Source organism: Chrysochloris asiatica, unplaced genomic scaffold (assembly GCF_000296735.1).
Source record: "Chrysochloris asiatica unplaced genomic scaffold, ChrAsi1.0 scaffold00046, whole genome shotgun sequence".
Lineage (NCBI taxonomy): Eukaryota > Metazoa > Chordata > Mammalia > Afrosoricida > Chrysochloridae > Chrysochloris > Chrysochloris asiatica.
In genome coordinates, this window is record NW_006408564.1 from 1,734,700 (window position 1) to 1,751,180 (window position 16,481).

The 16,481-nt window shown below is 41.3% G+C and overlaps 1 protein-coding gene across 1 annotated transcript in view; it reads left to right on the forward strand.

Annotated features, from left to right (window-relative positions):
• CACNA2D3 (calcium channel, voltage-dependent, alpha 2/delta subunit 3) overlaps nt 1-16,481 on the forward strand; it is a 1,461,104-nt gene that overhangs the window by 268,063 nt on the left and 1,176,560 nt on the right. Inside the window, exon 3 of the mRNA XM_006862056.1 lies at nt 13,955-14,071. Within this exon, the coding sequence (XP_006862118.1) occupies nt 13,955-14,071 (117 nt within the window). The remainder of the gene's footprint in view (nt 1-13,954; nt 14,072-16,481) is intronic.

Consider the following 16,481-nt stretch of genomic DNA (forward strand, 5'->3'; position numbering starts at 1 on the left):
AAATTGGACAGAAGGTCTAAGGATTGTTTATAATGTGTTCCTTTCTGCTTTGCAACATCTGAGTCCAACCATTATTGCACATACAAGTGATTGGGTCATATGATCCTTTCTGGGGACTGTGACTTGAGTGTGCCAGCTCTGAAGAATGCATCTTGCAAGTTGTTCTCAGCCAAGTTTTAATCTGAGGTTTCATCTATCGACAGTTTACCAAGATTTTCAACTGAAGTGTGGTGGTTACGAGCATGGACTTTGGCTTCATGCTGCCCAGGCTCCAGTCCTGGCCCCTTGTCAGTGTGCAGACAGCTAACAGAACTCCACTTCCAAAGTGTTGACTTAGAGCCTGCAAACAGCTCCCTGGCTCAGGTCTCCATTTCTCAGACATTTTGTTGCTGTTCTTAGGTGTCATTGAGTCAGTACTGACTTTTAGAGACCTTATACATAACAGAATGAAATACTGCCCAGTCCTGCGCCAACTGCACAATTGTTACCATACTTGAACCCATTGCTACTGCCACTGTACCAACCCTTCTAGTTGGGGGCTTCTTCTTTTTTGCTCACCCTCCACTTTACCAAACATGATGTCCTTATCCAAGGACTGGTCCCTCCTGGTAATATGTCTGAAGTATGAGACACAGAATCTGGCCATCCTGGCTTCTAAGGAGCATTCTGACTGACCTTCCAACACAGATTTATTTGTCCTTTTGGCGGTCTGTGATACTTTTAATATTCTCCTCCAACACCATAGCTCAAATGCATCAATTCTTCTACAGTTTTCCGTATTCATTGTTCTGTGTTAATATGTATGTAAGACTATTGAAAATACCATGGCTTGGGTGAGAGGTGCTCTTCAGTTCTCAAACTGACGTCTTTGCTCTTGAACACTTTAAAGAGGTCTTGTGTAGCATATTTGCCTTAATGCAACGTGTCGTTGGATTTCTTGACTGCTGATTCCATGAGGCTTCCATTGTGCTGGGTGAAAGGACCCTCAGTGGCACAGTGTTTAAAACATTCAGCTGTTAACCAAAAGATCAGTAGTTTGAACCTACCAGCTGCTCTGCGGGAGAAAGATGTCTGCTTCTGTAAGGAGTACAACCTTAGAATTTTTCTGGAGGGCAGTTCTACTCTATCTTACAAGGTCATGATGAGTCAGAATAGACTTGATGGCAGCAGGTTTGGGGTTTGGGGGTGGGGCCATGTGACCATGTACTGCCAGTGACATGTGAGTAGAACTTTAGCCTGCAGTGCCACTTCCAGGCTAAAGAGTTCCCAAAGCAGCTGTGATGTCTCCACAGTCTCTTTCTCCATCTGCTGAGGGAAAAGCAGGGTCATATGACAGGAGGATTCTAGATCCCTGAAACTCCATGTGAAAGCCTATGTTCTGACAAGGAACCCACTCATGTGTCAATTACCTGAGCAAGAAATGAGCCTCAATGGGGTTAAGCCACTTATATTTTGGGATATTTTTATCACAATGTCTGCTATTCTCCTAATCTAACTCCTTGCTAATAGTATAGTATTGGGTAAGTTATTTACTCTGTGTCCCAGTTCCCTAATCTATAAAATGGAGCAATATATACCTGACCTACAGTGCTCCATAAATACTCCATAAATATTCTCCTCCTCCTTCATAATTTCTCTGATCCTTGGAAAAAGGGAGGATGAATTGTTTTAAATTGTTGTTGTTTTTAACTTGTTGATGTTAACTTGGTTCTGATTCATAGTAACCATGTATAGAGTTTCCAAGGAGCAACTGGTGGGTATGAACCACCGACCTGGAGTTGAACAACCGACCTTGCAGTCAAGTGCCTATTCTATAATGCCCTGTATATGGGAAAAGTAGGCAGCAGAAAACAATCTGCATCAAGTAGTGTAAGCTTTGGAAAGTGATATTATTTGTGGTTTGTTAGCACAAATTTGTTAGCATACATCAAACATACTCATAAATGCTACTATGAAATTTTCTGCTATTGGTTTTCCTAGACCTATAATCATTATTTAACTTTTGGTATTGTGAAGATGCATGTGCAGCATAAATATTCACTTTGTGAGCTTTGGATCCCCATGCAGTAATCCAAAAAAGACCCAAGCATTTTTCATAAATATTGAGACCATTTCATTTTTTTCCATGCACAGACCAATTTTGCAATATACTATGCTGCCATCAGGGGCAAAACTTGCCTCTGACTTAATTTCTTTTCAGAAAAAAAACTGGACTTATATGTAGGTAGCATTATCACTCAGTTTTGTCACCACCCAGGAAGAATCTAACAGTGACATTTGCTCAGTTGGTGGTGTTGAATAGTAGAAGCTTATGAGATCAAGAAGAGTCTAGACACAAACAGGGAAAGGAGAGATAACCATCTCTCTTTTTTAATTCAGAACCTGACACTGTGGAAGTAGTAGAGATCTGTCAGAGACCACCCACTACAGAGGCAGCTGCTCTGAAAAGCAGCCTCCTTGTAATGCAGGACACTGTAAAGTGCCATCTGGGGACTAGGGACAACAGACTGGGGACCCTGATAATTCTTGTATTTGTGCTCTAGCGAGGTAAGTGGCAGAAAGCATTTAGACCACATTACTCACTCCCCCTAGCTGCCAGGTCTAAGAAACATGCTGAAGAAACTCTTCTGCCTCAGTGACAGTCCTTTTCCATTCTTTTCACATCACAGAGCAAGAAATATTTATAGGTGCTATTCCAAATCTTTCAAAGTGCTCTGGTAACGTAATGGTTATGAATCGGGCTGCTAACCTCAAGGTCGGCAGTTTGAAACTACCAGCGGTTCCGTGGGAGAAAGAGAGAAAGATGAGGCGTTCTGCTCCTGTAAAGATTTACAGCCTTGGAAACCCTGTGCAAGGTCACTATGAGTTGAAACCAACTCCACAGTACTTAACAACAACAACATTCCAAATCCTTCATATGGTTGGCAATTGCCATAGCCCTAGAGAATTTGGAGCTCACCTTCTCTGGGCCTCTTCTCAGCTTGTTCTTTGGGCTGTAATTTAGTGCTTCATCTTCTTTGCTGCCCCCTAATTCCTAACCAGGGTCACAGTTGAATGAGATGTGACTTGCCTCCTTTTCTGGTGGTCTTGACTGAGATATCCTGCATTCCTTAAAGAAATGACATTTTCTTGAAACTTCACTAGATCAAGAAGAAAGTGACATTTGTAGGTATTTTGTGACATTGGAGACACTTGGTTTGGATGCGTGTATGAAGCAGAATCATTTATACAGTATGGTCCTTTCTACACTCAGAGAGAAAAATATTTTTCTGTAAACTGAGATTTCCCATGCAGTCGATTTGTTTGTTGTTATGTTTAAGAAGGGTTCCTAACATCAGCTTAAAGGATTTGGAAATATATTTACTTGGAAACATAATTGCTTTGGAGTGTTGTATTTTGAAGTGACACTTCTGTATGCAGTAATTGAGTTGAGAGTAATACTGAGTATATTTATGTCATAATAAGAAAATGACACTGCCTATAAGGAGAGATCCCAAAGATTATAGATGACTCATTCTTATTGCAGTATCTCTAATAACATCTAAAAAGTGTCATTTCATCTCGGCTTATACCTCATTCTGCCCCACCCTTGCAGACACATATACAAATGCAGACTTTCAGCATTCAATTTCTGCCAGAAGAGTGTCCTCCACAAAGACTTAATTTTGAATACCCTTGGGTGTCTTATGAATGTTTTTGAAAAGTACCATTGCCTAGAGCAAACTTCAGAGCTAGGATGGGCTGTTAGGATGTGAATGTTGATTGAGAGTGTCTTCTTGTTATTGAGGCAAGAGAATGACCTTGTTTCAGAAGGTTTAGGATGGATGTCTGAATTGATTACTTCCTTGCCATCACCACATTTGGTGTACTTTACTCTGTGCCCAGTGTTCTGTTGGATACTTCATCTGTTTCACTTCATTTATTGTTTAAAGAACACTGTGAGGTCTGCTGTCATGAACTTTTCTGCTGAATCAAAGGACACCTTGTCACATAGCTAATAAGTGGTGATAGTAGGATTTGAACAAATCTCCAGTTGGAGAGTCCCTGGTCTTGTTGTTGCAGTAGTTAGCTGCCATTTAGTCAACCCCTGAATGATGGTGACCCCAGTGTACACAGGATGAAATACTGTTATGTCCTGTGCCATCCCCATGATTGGTTGTGAATCAGACCATTGGGGTTCACTGGGTTTTCATTGGCCAATTTGCAAAGTAGATCCCCTGGTCTTTGTTCCTCGTTTGTCTTGGTCTAGCAGCACCACTGGCATCTGTTTAACATCATAGCTGACATGCAAACTTTGGTTCATAGACAAGTGATGGTTGTAAATAAGGTACATGACCAGGAACCCAACCCAGGCCTCCCACATAGAAAGTAAGAATTCTTTCACTACTGAGCCCCTGGGCCATGCAAATGACTAACCCACTTGGCTGCTAACTGAGAGGTTGGAGGTTTGAGATCACCCTGGGGCTCCTTGGAAGAAAGATTTGGTGGCTCTACTTCCCAAAAGCCCACCATTGAAAACCCTACGGAGCCCAATTTAACCTTCATACATGCATGAGGCAGAATTGACTTGAAGACATCTGGTTTCCCTGATCTTATCACTATGCTAAACTGCCAAACCTACAGCACTACTAGGGCTACAGAATGGATAGGAGGAAGAGAAAACTGGATGTTTCCAAGAAATTCTGAAGTTGAGTAGCCAGGACTTGAGAAACGGCACTGGAATTAGACCAGGGTGTCAGAGAGGTGGGGTTTCCAGGAAACATCAACAGATCTGATTGCTGTCTTGTGACAGCCGCAGTTTGGACTGGAAGGAAGTAGTTTGGCCAACTGGGCCTCAGTGTCCTCCTCCAGCACACAAGGGAGAATGGTGCCCATGTCCCAGGGCTGTGCTGTAGTCTTACTGGTAGGACATCTATGAAAGTCATCGGCACAGTGCCAACACATAACGGAACACTCCAAATCCTGTGGGCACCCTTGTTCTTCCCTCTTGACATTTCTCCTGCCGAGGATTCTAGCAGGTGGGATGTTTTCGTAACCACACCTGCCTTACTCCGACAAGATTGTTGTTGTTACAGCTGCTGCTTTCCATTCTCCAACCCTCCTCCCAGTCTGGTGCTTCAGCAACACATGTTGTGGCTTTAGTCAATGCCGGGGTCTGAGCCTAGCATGGCCTTTGCAGGAGTACTTCTTCGCATTTATGGCACAGAAAGCAAGCAAGCCTGAGGAATTTTTTATTTCCTTTGTCACAAGAGAACATTGGAAGCTTCCTTTCCTTCTGCTAGGCGGAATCAGCATTTGGTAAGAAATCCTGTGGTGAGCCAAGAACATTTATCATTTGAGAAGGGAGACATAGAAATGCATTATTTCTGCAGCATCTCTTTTGCCAGATCATTTCACACAAACACCGGGAAGAGAAAAACACTACTTCACTGTCAGAACCCTTAATGTTGTTCATACATTTGGGTCATTTTTTTCTCTCTACGTGGTAACTGCCTATCTAGAAGTAACTCACCTGCAACAGCCCCCAGAGACAGAGCTAGAGTCAGGAGACTTCTGAGCAATCACAGTTGATTGGGGTACAAGCCAAACACGGCAGAGGAGATCTGAGTGCCCGGGCCTCCAGAAGAAATCACCACCGCAGACAAAGGAGACAGAAAGTTGCTAAGAGCCAAAGAGCTAGTTCATTTTCCCTGGCCTCATGGCTAACTGATGTTTTATGAAATTATCACTATGAGTTAGAATTAACTCGATGGCAGCAGGGTCAGTGGAGGTTTTTTATGGTAATATTTTTTGAACTCCTTTTTCCAATCAAAGGTTGACTGCTTTTAAATGAAATAAAAGTAATTTGTAGCATAGTCCTTGATGTTATAGAAAATAAAGGGCTTCATGGCCCGCATAGCTGTGAAGGGAGTAAACTCCTGAAAGAAAGGTTTGGAGGTGTTTTTCTTCCAGGTCTTTCTTGGTATATGGAAAACAAAAGCCCAATATGAGCAAGAGAATTGCCATAAAGTCATTTGTAATTGGAGTCCTTGGTGGTGCAAATGGCAAAACATACATAACTGCTACCCAGAACATTGGAGAATTGAGTCCATTCAGAGGGACCACAGAAGAAAGACTTGGTAATTTACTTCTGAAAAATCATCCCCTGAAAGCACTGTGGACACAGCCTGACTCTGATACATATGAGGTCGTCCTGAGTCAGAATAGATTCAGCTGCAACTAGTTTTAACTTGTAATTAAGGCACCTTGGAGTGGGTTTGTTCCATTCCCTCCAGTAGTTTTATTGTTAAGAAGTGTATCTGCTCTTTAGAAGCTGAACTCTGAGCTCCGCTGTGCCCCACCCTGAAGAGGAGGGATAAAGCTGATTCCTCTGCAGTCCAGTGTACTCTGGCTGTGTGACTTTTGCTCACTTGGAGCAGTCTTATGAACAGCTGTGGGCCTTGTTAGCTAGTGACTCCAGTTTTTGGTATTTGACTTTTTTGCCAAGTCCAAGCTACTGTTGGCTATAATTCAGTGAAACAGGTGTTTTTATGGTGTAAGGTCCCTCTGAAACAAGTTTGTAAATATTTAGACTGTTAGTTCTCTGCTCCTCTACCTCCCAAGTGCAAATTATAAGTGGCTTCTCACTAGGTATAATGCCCTCTTTGTAAGTATTTAACTTTCAACAACTGAGTGAATGCTTGTCTGCCTTAGTTTCCCCATAGACAACATGAGGCTAATGCCTACCTCTCAGAGTGGTTTTGAGTGTGAATGGATTAGTATGTAAAAATCTTCCAACACTGTGCTGGGCCCTACACACAGGACTCATTTTATTGAATTCCTCAGACTCTTCTGAAGACAGGGCTCTTAGTTACATAGATTTTAACCGGGACCACATTCTTCGTTAACAGAGCTATTTATCATGTGCCCATATTCTTCTCCAAATATAACTACAACTTTCATGCTTTCTGATTTCCAAAATAGTATGTTTATTGTGAAAATTAGAAAATACAGATAAGCAAAAAGAAGAAACAGAAATAAATTTGAAATTCCACTGTCTGCTGTGAACATTTAGTACATGTTCTCCTAGGAATGTGCATGTATGTGTATATAGATTAGAATTCTAAAACAAAAATGTAATCAATAACTGATTGTGTGGTAACATATTGTGTGCATGTTTTCTACATTCTTTTACACAGTTTAATTCGAGTGTGTGAAATTCTGTTGTATCATCATCGTATCTTACTCTACTCAATTGCTGGAGGTCAAATTGCTTAGTTTCATACTATAAGTTTGTTTTTAATGGTTTTTATATATATCACCATCCTACACTGTTAAGGATTTGTGATTGATTAATGAATATCATTGAATTACTTTCTCTGATCTTCAAAATCCTTTGAGTCCAGCAAAATGAAACATTTCCTGGTAAGAGAAAGGGATTACATTATTCTGACATGATTCCTACAGACATGAACACATTTTTGAGAAGGCAGGGCATTTTGTTTGTTTGTTTGTTTTTTTGCTTATGGGATAGCTCCCCCAGGGTGATGAGAAACTAGTATAGGTTAGGCTCATTGGCAAAGAGGATCCCTTGGATTATGTTCTGAATGGAGAGTCCTTAGGTTTGAAGAAGAACAGAATCAGTGAACTGCGAAATTTGTCCCAGATCTTGAATCCTCAGCTTGGCAAAGAGCAATTTGTTAGCTAGGTCACCAAGCACAAGTATCCTGGGAGGTTGACAACCCTCCTTAAAATGAGTGGCTGTGTTGTACAGAACAGGCCCAGAAGAAGAAGACAGAATACAGGAAAACACTGAAGACACAATGAATGGTCAGAATGAAATGATTCCCTTTAGAAGCCTATTGAGAAAGGAACACATGAAAGTAACAGATATGGCTAGAATATAGATCCCCACATAAAAACCTGGTGTGGCACTGTGGGTTAATGCAATGTACTGCAAAGTCGATTTGAACCGCAAAGTCAGGGGTTCAAGCTCACCAGCTGCTCCTCGGAAACCCTACACAGGGTCACTGTGGGTCGGAACCAACTCAACGGCACTTAACAACAACAACAACAACATAACCAAAACGAGTGCTGTTGTGCATGCTTAAGTGATAGGTTGCTAACCAAAAGTTCAGTGGTTCAAACCCATCAACTTTTCTATGGGAGAAAATACCTGAGTATCTGCTCTCATAAAGATTACTAACCATTGTACATGAGTTAATGTCAGCTCATGGTGACAGGCTAGGACAGAGAGTACACCTGGACCATAGGGTTCCCAAGGCTGTAATCTTTGCAGAAGGCGACTGCCTTGGTGTCTGGTAGCTGATGAGTTCAAACCACAAACCTGTTGTCTAACAGCTGAGTACTTAACCACTGTGCCACTAGGGTTTCCTCTTGTAAAGACTGCAGCTTAGGAAACCCTGTGGGACGGTTCTACTCTGTCCTATAGGGTTGGTATAAACTCAGAATTGATAACATGCAACAACAGCATAAAACAAGGATTGCATTATAGTACAAATGCCAAACCAAACCCACTGTCATCCACTTGATTCTGACACTTAGTAACCTCACAGGACAAAGTAGAACTGCGTCCTAGGGTTTCTGAGGCTGGAAATCTTTACAGAAGCAAACAGTCTCACCTTTCTTCCATGGAGCAGGTTAGTGGGTTCAAACCATTGATCTTTCGGTTAGTAGATCTTCACTCTTCTTATTGTTTAACTCAGAGTAACTTTCAAAGGTGTTGTCTGTTTCCCGGCTATATGGCAGTTGGCATTGGTTCTTGCCTGGGTTTTGGTGTTTTATAGGGTGTGATTGTAGGTTGGCTGTATGGTAGCAGTTAATGACTCTTCTTGTGTAATATAGGGAGACAAAGAGTCCTCCAAAGGCAAAACAATACCAGCCAAAATAAAAAAAAAGTCTAAAAAACAGCGACAACAAAATCAAGACTGATACTGTAGTCTCTCTTCACAGAAAAGAGAGAGGAGGGAGAGAAGAAGAAGAAAGAAGAAAAAAATAAATGAAATAAAAAGGAAAAAAAATTTTTTTTTTAATTAAAAAAAAAAAGCTGTAGCCTAATATGAGGTCTCTTTCCCTGCTTTCAGCCCTCTCCTTCTCTTTCCTGTGTTAAAAAACACAGGAACAAAAAGCAAACAAGAAAAGTTCAAGGCCTGCTCTTGGGCTGAGTATCTGTCGGCCATTTGGTTTTAAGTGGGTACTGTCTCTTTAAATTTCGAGAAGATCTATGCACATGCGCAGTAGAACCCTCCGAGGGTGGGGCTGGAGTATCCGTCAGCTCAGGCACCCCTATAGTCACCAGAATGGAGGTACGAAGACAGCAAGGGACCAACGAAAAGATACCAAAAAAAAAAGAATGTCCACACCTCTATCTCTGCGGCTCTGTCAGGCGTATGTGGCTGCTCTGATCCTTTCCCCGCTTTGCTCCACACAAAATGGCGGCTCCTGGAGCAGCTGAGCGTCCCTAACCAGGAAGCTATGGATTTCTTGCTTCTGTCACAAACTACCCAGCTGTAAGTCTTCCAGCCTTCTAGTTATTCCTTTATATGTGGTTCAGAGTACTGGGCCCATTCCCTGAGCCTTCTTGGTCCTGTAGTCTGTGTTGTTCTCGGCCGAGCTCGTCACGACACTTCCACCCCATCCGCCATCTTTTTCCGGAAGCCTTGATTCACTTCTTGAACTTTATATTTTTGGTAGTGACTCAGCCTTGGGTATAAGCTGGTCCTAGCTGTTGATTGTTGGTGTACATCAGGCAGGCAGCAGGGAAATCTCCAGGATATTTGGCTCCAGAGATACTGGCTTGCATTGGAACTTTTTCAGTGATTGCTGAAGTTTTATTCAGACACCAGTGGATGCTGTTAGCTTGAGTCAGGGTTTTGCTAGTCAAAGTCCAACATCCCAGGGCAATTCAGTCCATCTCCCAAGAGACAGATGAAGTCATCCTTATCGGACAGTGGGGCAATGCAGCGTCATCTGTACTAGTATCATCCTTGTATTGAGAAATCACAGGTGTTTGTAATTGAGCATTGTCCACGTGATGACGAGGCACTGTCTTCTTAGCCTTGCTAGCTATGGTGCCAGGAGAGATGAGCATGCGGAGCTTTGGGAGGGAGGGTGAAGCCTCCTTCTCCTTGGGGAGACAGGGCATCTTTGCTGGGGAAGAAAGGAAAAGGCCTGAGGAAAGAATGATAGTTTCCCAGGTGAAATTCAAGAGAGAGACCCTGGAGACAAATACATAGATTTTAATAGATTTTTTCAGGGGGTGGAAGAAGTATGTTACCTACAGCTTATGGTCCATCATAGAACCCTTTAGACCAGTACAGAGCACCTTATAAGTATAGTGTAAAGGATATTTTTCTTTGTTTGGTCCAGAAACAGCCGTTGGTTTATTTCCTCAATGTGAAAGCATGAAACACCAACCAGTCATATCCCAGCACTCTGCTTCTCTGTTGGGTTGGACAATTTGTTGCAATGACCACACAGAACTCAGACATCGCAGTCACAGTTAGAGAGTTTATTAGTCTTCAAATCTAGATCACAAAATACCCAGGGCACAGTTGCCTAAGCCTGAAGTCACTTGGCTCTAGCTTTATGGGTCAGCAAACCTTCTTCCCCCAATTAAGTGCTTGTTGTTATGTGTCGTGGAGGCACTTCCGAGTCATAGCGACCCTGTACAGGGTTTCTGAGGCTGTAAATCTTTACGGAAGCAGAAAGCTTCATCTTTCTCCCATGAAACAGCTGGTAGTTTCAAACTACTGACCATGAGATTAGCAGCTCGTTTTGTAACTACTATGTCACCGGAGCTCCTTAATTAAGTGCTTAGAGGCACTTGTCCTAGCAAGCCTCCTGTCTTAAGTCATGCAGCTTTACTCTCCCCTTAGGCTGGGAAGGCCACTCCTCTGTCTCGTGCTCTGGTTCCTGGTTCTGATACTGCTGCTTCTCAGGTGTCACAGCTTTTTGTCCCTGAGTTGCGGAGTTTCAGTGCACACGGATCTTGGGATCTAAAGGATGCACTCCACCCTTGGCTTTGTGGGGTTTTTTTTTTTTTTTGGTGGTGGTAGTGAGATTCCCCTCATCTGCTTCTAAGATGACTTCTTTTAAACCTATGCTAGAGTTTCAAGTTTTTACATTAACAACGAACTTTGCTGTCACCCACAGCTGAATTCTATTATCCAATCAGTATCTTCTCCCACCTTCTCTTACTCAAGACCAGCAGGGCAAATACGTTGTTTGATGGAAGTTACAGATTATGGCCAGAAGAAACATTAGATAATTCACTACACCGCTCAGGATCAACTTGTTAAGTTCGTTCTGACTTATAGCAATCCTGTAGAGGGTTTCCAAGGAGCTGCTGGCTTGTTTGACAGTAGCTGCTGTTCACAGTTTAGTACAGATCCTACAGTGCCCCACCAGGAGTCCAACACTGGGATCAACTTAAGTCAGAAATTCTAAGTCCTTATGCTTAATTTTCAAGTTAGCAGTTCCCTTACCCGTTCTGAGGGTCCTTATCACCAGTGTCTTATGGTGGCTCCTGGTAACTGTAGGTTTAGGGTCCTACCTTGTGTTGGTGATCTTGCTGCTCCTGGAACCATAGCCAGATGCCCCCAGTCCCATCCCAAGACTCTAGGGGTTTTGTTAGTCTTAGTGATTGGAGGACCTCTTTTATACTTCCTGAAAGTTCCTCCCACTGGTATCTAAGCCTAAAGTTATCCTTTCTGGACATACTATCTCCAAGAGAATTTCAGTCAATAAGGTGAGGATTGTATGTCTTTCTCTCTGTCTGTCTGTCTGTCTCTTTGTCTCTCTGTCTCTCTGTCTCTCTCTCTCTCTCACACACACACACACAGACTCACTCCCTATTTTCCTACCTCCTTTTCTCTTCATTGGTGCATGGAAGCACTGAGTCTCCTGATATTTTAGAAAGGAAAGGGAAAAACAGGCAAAAAATATAAATTTAGGTCACAAAATTATCCTACCATTAAAAAGTTGTTTTGTTTTTCTACTTCAAAAGGACAATCAAGGTTCTTAAAGTCCCTTGTTTTTCCTAAGAAGGAACCTGAAGTGAGGGACTAGTAAGTGACATAGGGTTTTATTTTTCTCCACTAATAAGAGAAAATATAAAGTCCTCCAGTATTGTTAGTTTTTCCCTCTTTGGATAGCTACATAAATGTAATAGACATAATTTGGAGTGAAGAGTATTTTGAACAGCATTTACAAGGGTTTCATTAATAAACTGCCCGTCTTTCCAGTGTGTATGAGTTTAAATCTTTAATTAAACCAAAGATTTTGTCTTAGGACTTTCTTATAGTCTTATAAATTATTGAGGACTCTCTGAACTCGTGTGTTTGGGTTGTGTCTGCTGATATTTACTATTTTAGGAATTAAAGCCAATAAACTTTTTTTTAAAATCAAAATATTCAAGAACTGCCTCCTGTTGGAAGTGAACCATATTGGCTCCGTGATTGAGTCTCCTCAGGCATGCAAGCTGGCTCAGTCCAATGGGTGGGGCATCAGGTGTCTCATCATTCTTTGGAGATTAGGAATACCTTTATAGCTGACCTGGTTATGGAGCTCTGCACTGGACAGATCAAGACGGGTGCTCAGTGTTAACATAGATATTTTATGGAAAAATAAATGTTTTACTAAAGCAAAGTAAAACAATTAGTAAGTTGCTTGAGTGGCATTTGTTTACATCTTGTTTTCACAAGTCTCTTTACTATTTGGTTTAAAAATAGACAGCAAGAGTATCACTTCTACTTCTGCATTAAATGTATGATGGCTTGTTGAAACATATGAAAAAATTCATCTTCACATGGATACATTGTTGAGAAAGGAGGAATCCGCAGAACCTTTTGTGGCTCTCTGGGACCTCCAGGAATTCTTAGATCACTTTTAGAACTGCTAGTGTAGACAGATAATTTACTGGGATACGTGATGAACTTTAAAGAAAAGTTATCCTTAACTGAGGCTTGGAGTTAACTATGGGTAAAATTAGTTTCTTATGAACAGACTAATAGATTATGAAATTTTATATAAAGTGTTTTAGCCTTTTATTGCACTTTATGTACATTCACATTCCTGTGAACTCTGAGGTAACATAGGAAGTCATTAATAAGCATTTAGTGTATTGAATTGATTGAAAAAAGCCCATAGCAATGGCTGACATCATAAACTTTGCAAGACTACTTACTCTGCTATGCTCCTTTCCTGACTTTCTACGCCTGTTCAGGGATCTGCAAACTTCTTCTACAAGGGGCCAGATCATAAATAGCTCAGGTGTTGTGTGCCATATGGTCTCTGTGGTAGTTACCTGAATTTGCTCTTGTAGCTCAAAACCAGTCATAGACAATGCATAATAAATAGGTGCACTTTGTGTTCCAATAAAACTTTATTTATAAAATAGGTGATGGGCTGGATTTGTAGTTGGTTCCTAGTTTGCTAACTCCTGCTCCACTTATATATCAGGGGTATAGCCTTGAAGCTATTTCCCTTAAGTCCTTCATCTTGACTATTAAAAATTAAGTTATTAATATTTGAGAGAGGGAAAAAAACCTCTCCATAGTTCATTCATTTTTGTTTTCTAACACATCTGCCGTAGTCTGTTTCCACTGGTTTTAGTTGCAAGATAGTTACTGAATCTGGAACAGTCCTCCAGAAGGTTGGCCTAGTCTGATCAAGTTTAAAGTGGAGTGTTGATTTCTAAAACTGTAGGAGATGAATGACACAGGTCGGATTGCTTTAGAGTGTATTCCTTCCATGAATCTGAGTTTCCAGGGAAAGCCAGCTTTCACAGTTCTCCTTAGTTAGTTTAATAATTTCAAGCCACAGTTTAAACCAATGTTTTCCTAATCTAATGCAAATAGGCAGATTCATTTTACTTGTAGGTACAGGTGCTTTGAAAACTCAGGCATAATGTATTTCATAAATATGCCTTTCTTGTTGTCTTCCCTCTTTACAGAAATATAAAGAATATGAGAAAGACGTTGCCATTGAAGAAATTGATGGCCTCCAACTTGTGAAAAAGCTGGCAAAGAACATGGAAGAGATGTTTCACAAAAAGTCTGAAGCAGTCCGGGTAAGTTCCACTGGCTTCCAAGACACAGGCAGCTTCAGGAGATGCACCAATGAAGACCCAATGTGCTAAATCACTGAAAATCCTGTTCTCACAGGAGGAAAGTTGATGGACCTGTTGTGTAAACACTTGGATTTCTTCACTCTTGTTAACCAGGGCAAGCAATTACAAGGGGAGTGATTGCCTGTTCCATATAGCGTTCAGGGGCTTGTGTTTGTCTTCTGCCATCACTGGTGGTGTTACTGATTGATTGTATAGTCACTGGGTGTGGATCTAGACTGTTTGATGTGTTCACTCATTGACCAAATTGTTAGGAGTCGCATGTCGTTGGACTGTTGTTATGTGCCATGGAGTTGGTTCCAACTCATAGCCAACCTGTATAGGGTTTCTAAGGCTTTACATCTTTACGGGAGCAGAAAGCCTCATATTTCTCCTGCAGAGTGGCTGATAGATTTGAACTTCTGACTTTGTAGTTAGCCCCTGACATGTACCTTACTAAGCCACCAAGGCTCTTTGTGGTTGGTCCAAGCAACTTAAACATTTTGGAACTGAAAAGCTCAATGTGATATATGATGTCTGGCTGAAGTTGGTAGTTTTACCTGCCTATATTGGGACATTCTTGAAATTATAATTTTTGTTTTGACTGGTTAGAGCTCTTTGAAATATCATATCTTCAGCAGTAAAATTGTAACTGTAGTGTGTAAATGTGTCATGTTGGATTTCCAGGATGACTTTGGACCTTAATCTTTGTTGTGAAAGTTTTAACACCTTATCTTAATGTTATACTGATAGTCCCTGGCTTCCAACATGGTTGATGTCTGATGAATTGCACCTATAACCATGCTTTTTCTGGTACATTCTATTGTTGGTATTATGTACTACATATAATGCTGCAGTGCATAATTCAATGAGTTTATAATTCTTATCCAACCTCCAAAGACAAAGAAGGGGCTTAGAAAGATACTGATTCCTGGTGTGGTGCTGTAGGATCAAATCCACCAGCTGCTCCTTGGAAACCTTATACAAGGTTGCTATGAGTTGGAGGTGACTCAATGGCACTTAACAACAACAACAACAAAGATACTCATGATAAAAGGCAATAATAATGGAACGTGTAAAAAGAAAAAAAAATGATATTCAGTATTCATTTATGACAGAGTCATTAGAATGGAGCCTTCCCTGTATTGACAAAGGGTTATAGGAAAACAGTCTGGATAGTCCTTCATTACTAATGTATGGTTTGCTTTGTCTTTGGATTTTATTATCTCTAGAATCTTTTTTTCTTTTTTTTTAAGATGACTTCTTACTTTAACTTCTCTCCCACTCAACTGACCAACCCAAATACCCACAACTTACTTCTTCTTTAGACCTGATAATCCCATTCATTTGCTTGTCTTTCAAGCATTTTTACACTGTTTTGATTCAGGGAAGAGTAAGGATTGAAATAAAAGCATGAATTTGTCGCTTACTAAGTTTTGATCTTTGGAAAACAATTTAGTCTCTGAGCCCTAGGCAGTGTGATGATCAGAGGACTGGAAGATTGTCAGCCACTTGGCCTAGGCCCTGTCCAGACACAGTACTCAGTGATTGGTAGCCTGGCGCCAGCATGATTGCTAATTTTAAAAAAGATGACACATTTTGGTGTAAACTCTGAAGCATCTTAGGTGAAAAAAAAAGTACTTTTTTCTGCTACTGTGATACTGTGTTAACCAACACTGGGAGCAGATTGGTTTCATATCCGTCCCTACTAGGAGGAGAGTGTGATTTAGTTACAGAATGCAACCTCATAGACGTTCAGATCCAACAGTTATACCCTGAACTAAAACAAGCAGCACAAAAAGGCTCACCACAGTTCTTACTAAGTACTTATGAAATGGAGTCCTGGTATGGGTGGCACTGTAGGATCAACACTGGGCTACTAACTACGAGGTGCCAGACGGGGTGCCAGTCCAAACCCACCAGTTACTCTTTGGAAACAGTGTCGCTATGAGTCAGACTTAACAACATTTATGAAATAAATTCACCTTTTTGGTGGAATTTTAGAATATACTATTTGAAAAGTATGAACTAGAGGGGGAAAAAAAATCACGGGGAATTTCACTACCTAATTAGAAACGATGACCTGGTGGCACAGTAGTTAAGTGCTCAGCTGCTAGTGGAACCCTATTGACTTCATGGCAGTGGGGTTTTTGTTGTTGTTGCGGGGTTGTTGTTTTGTGTGTGTGTGTGTGCTTACTGATATCTCTGTTGCCGTCAAGGAGTCAAGGAGTGGCTGGTGAGTTTGAACCACCAATATTGTGTTTCAAACTGACCTTCCAGTTCAGTGCTTATCCTTGTTGTTGTTGTTATGTGCCGTCGAGTCGGTTCCGACCCATAGCGACCCTGTACAGGGTTTCCGAGGGTGTAAATCCTT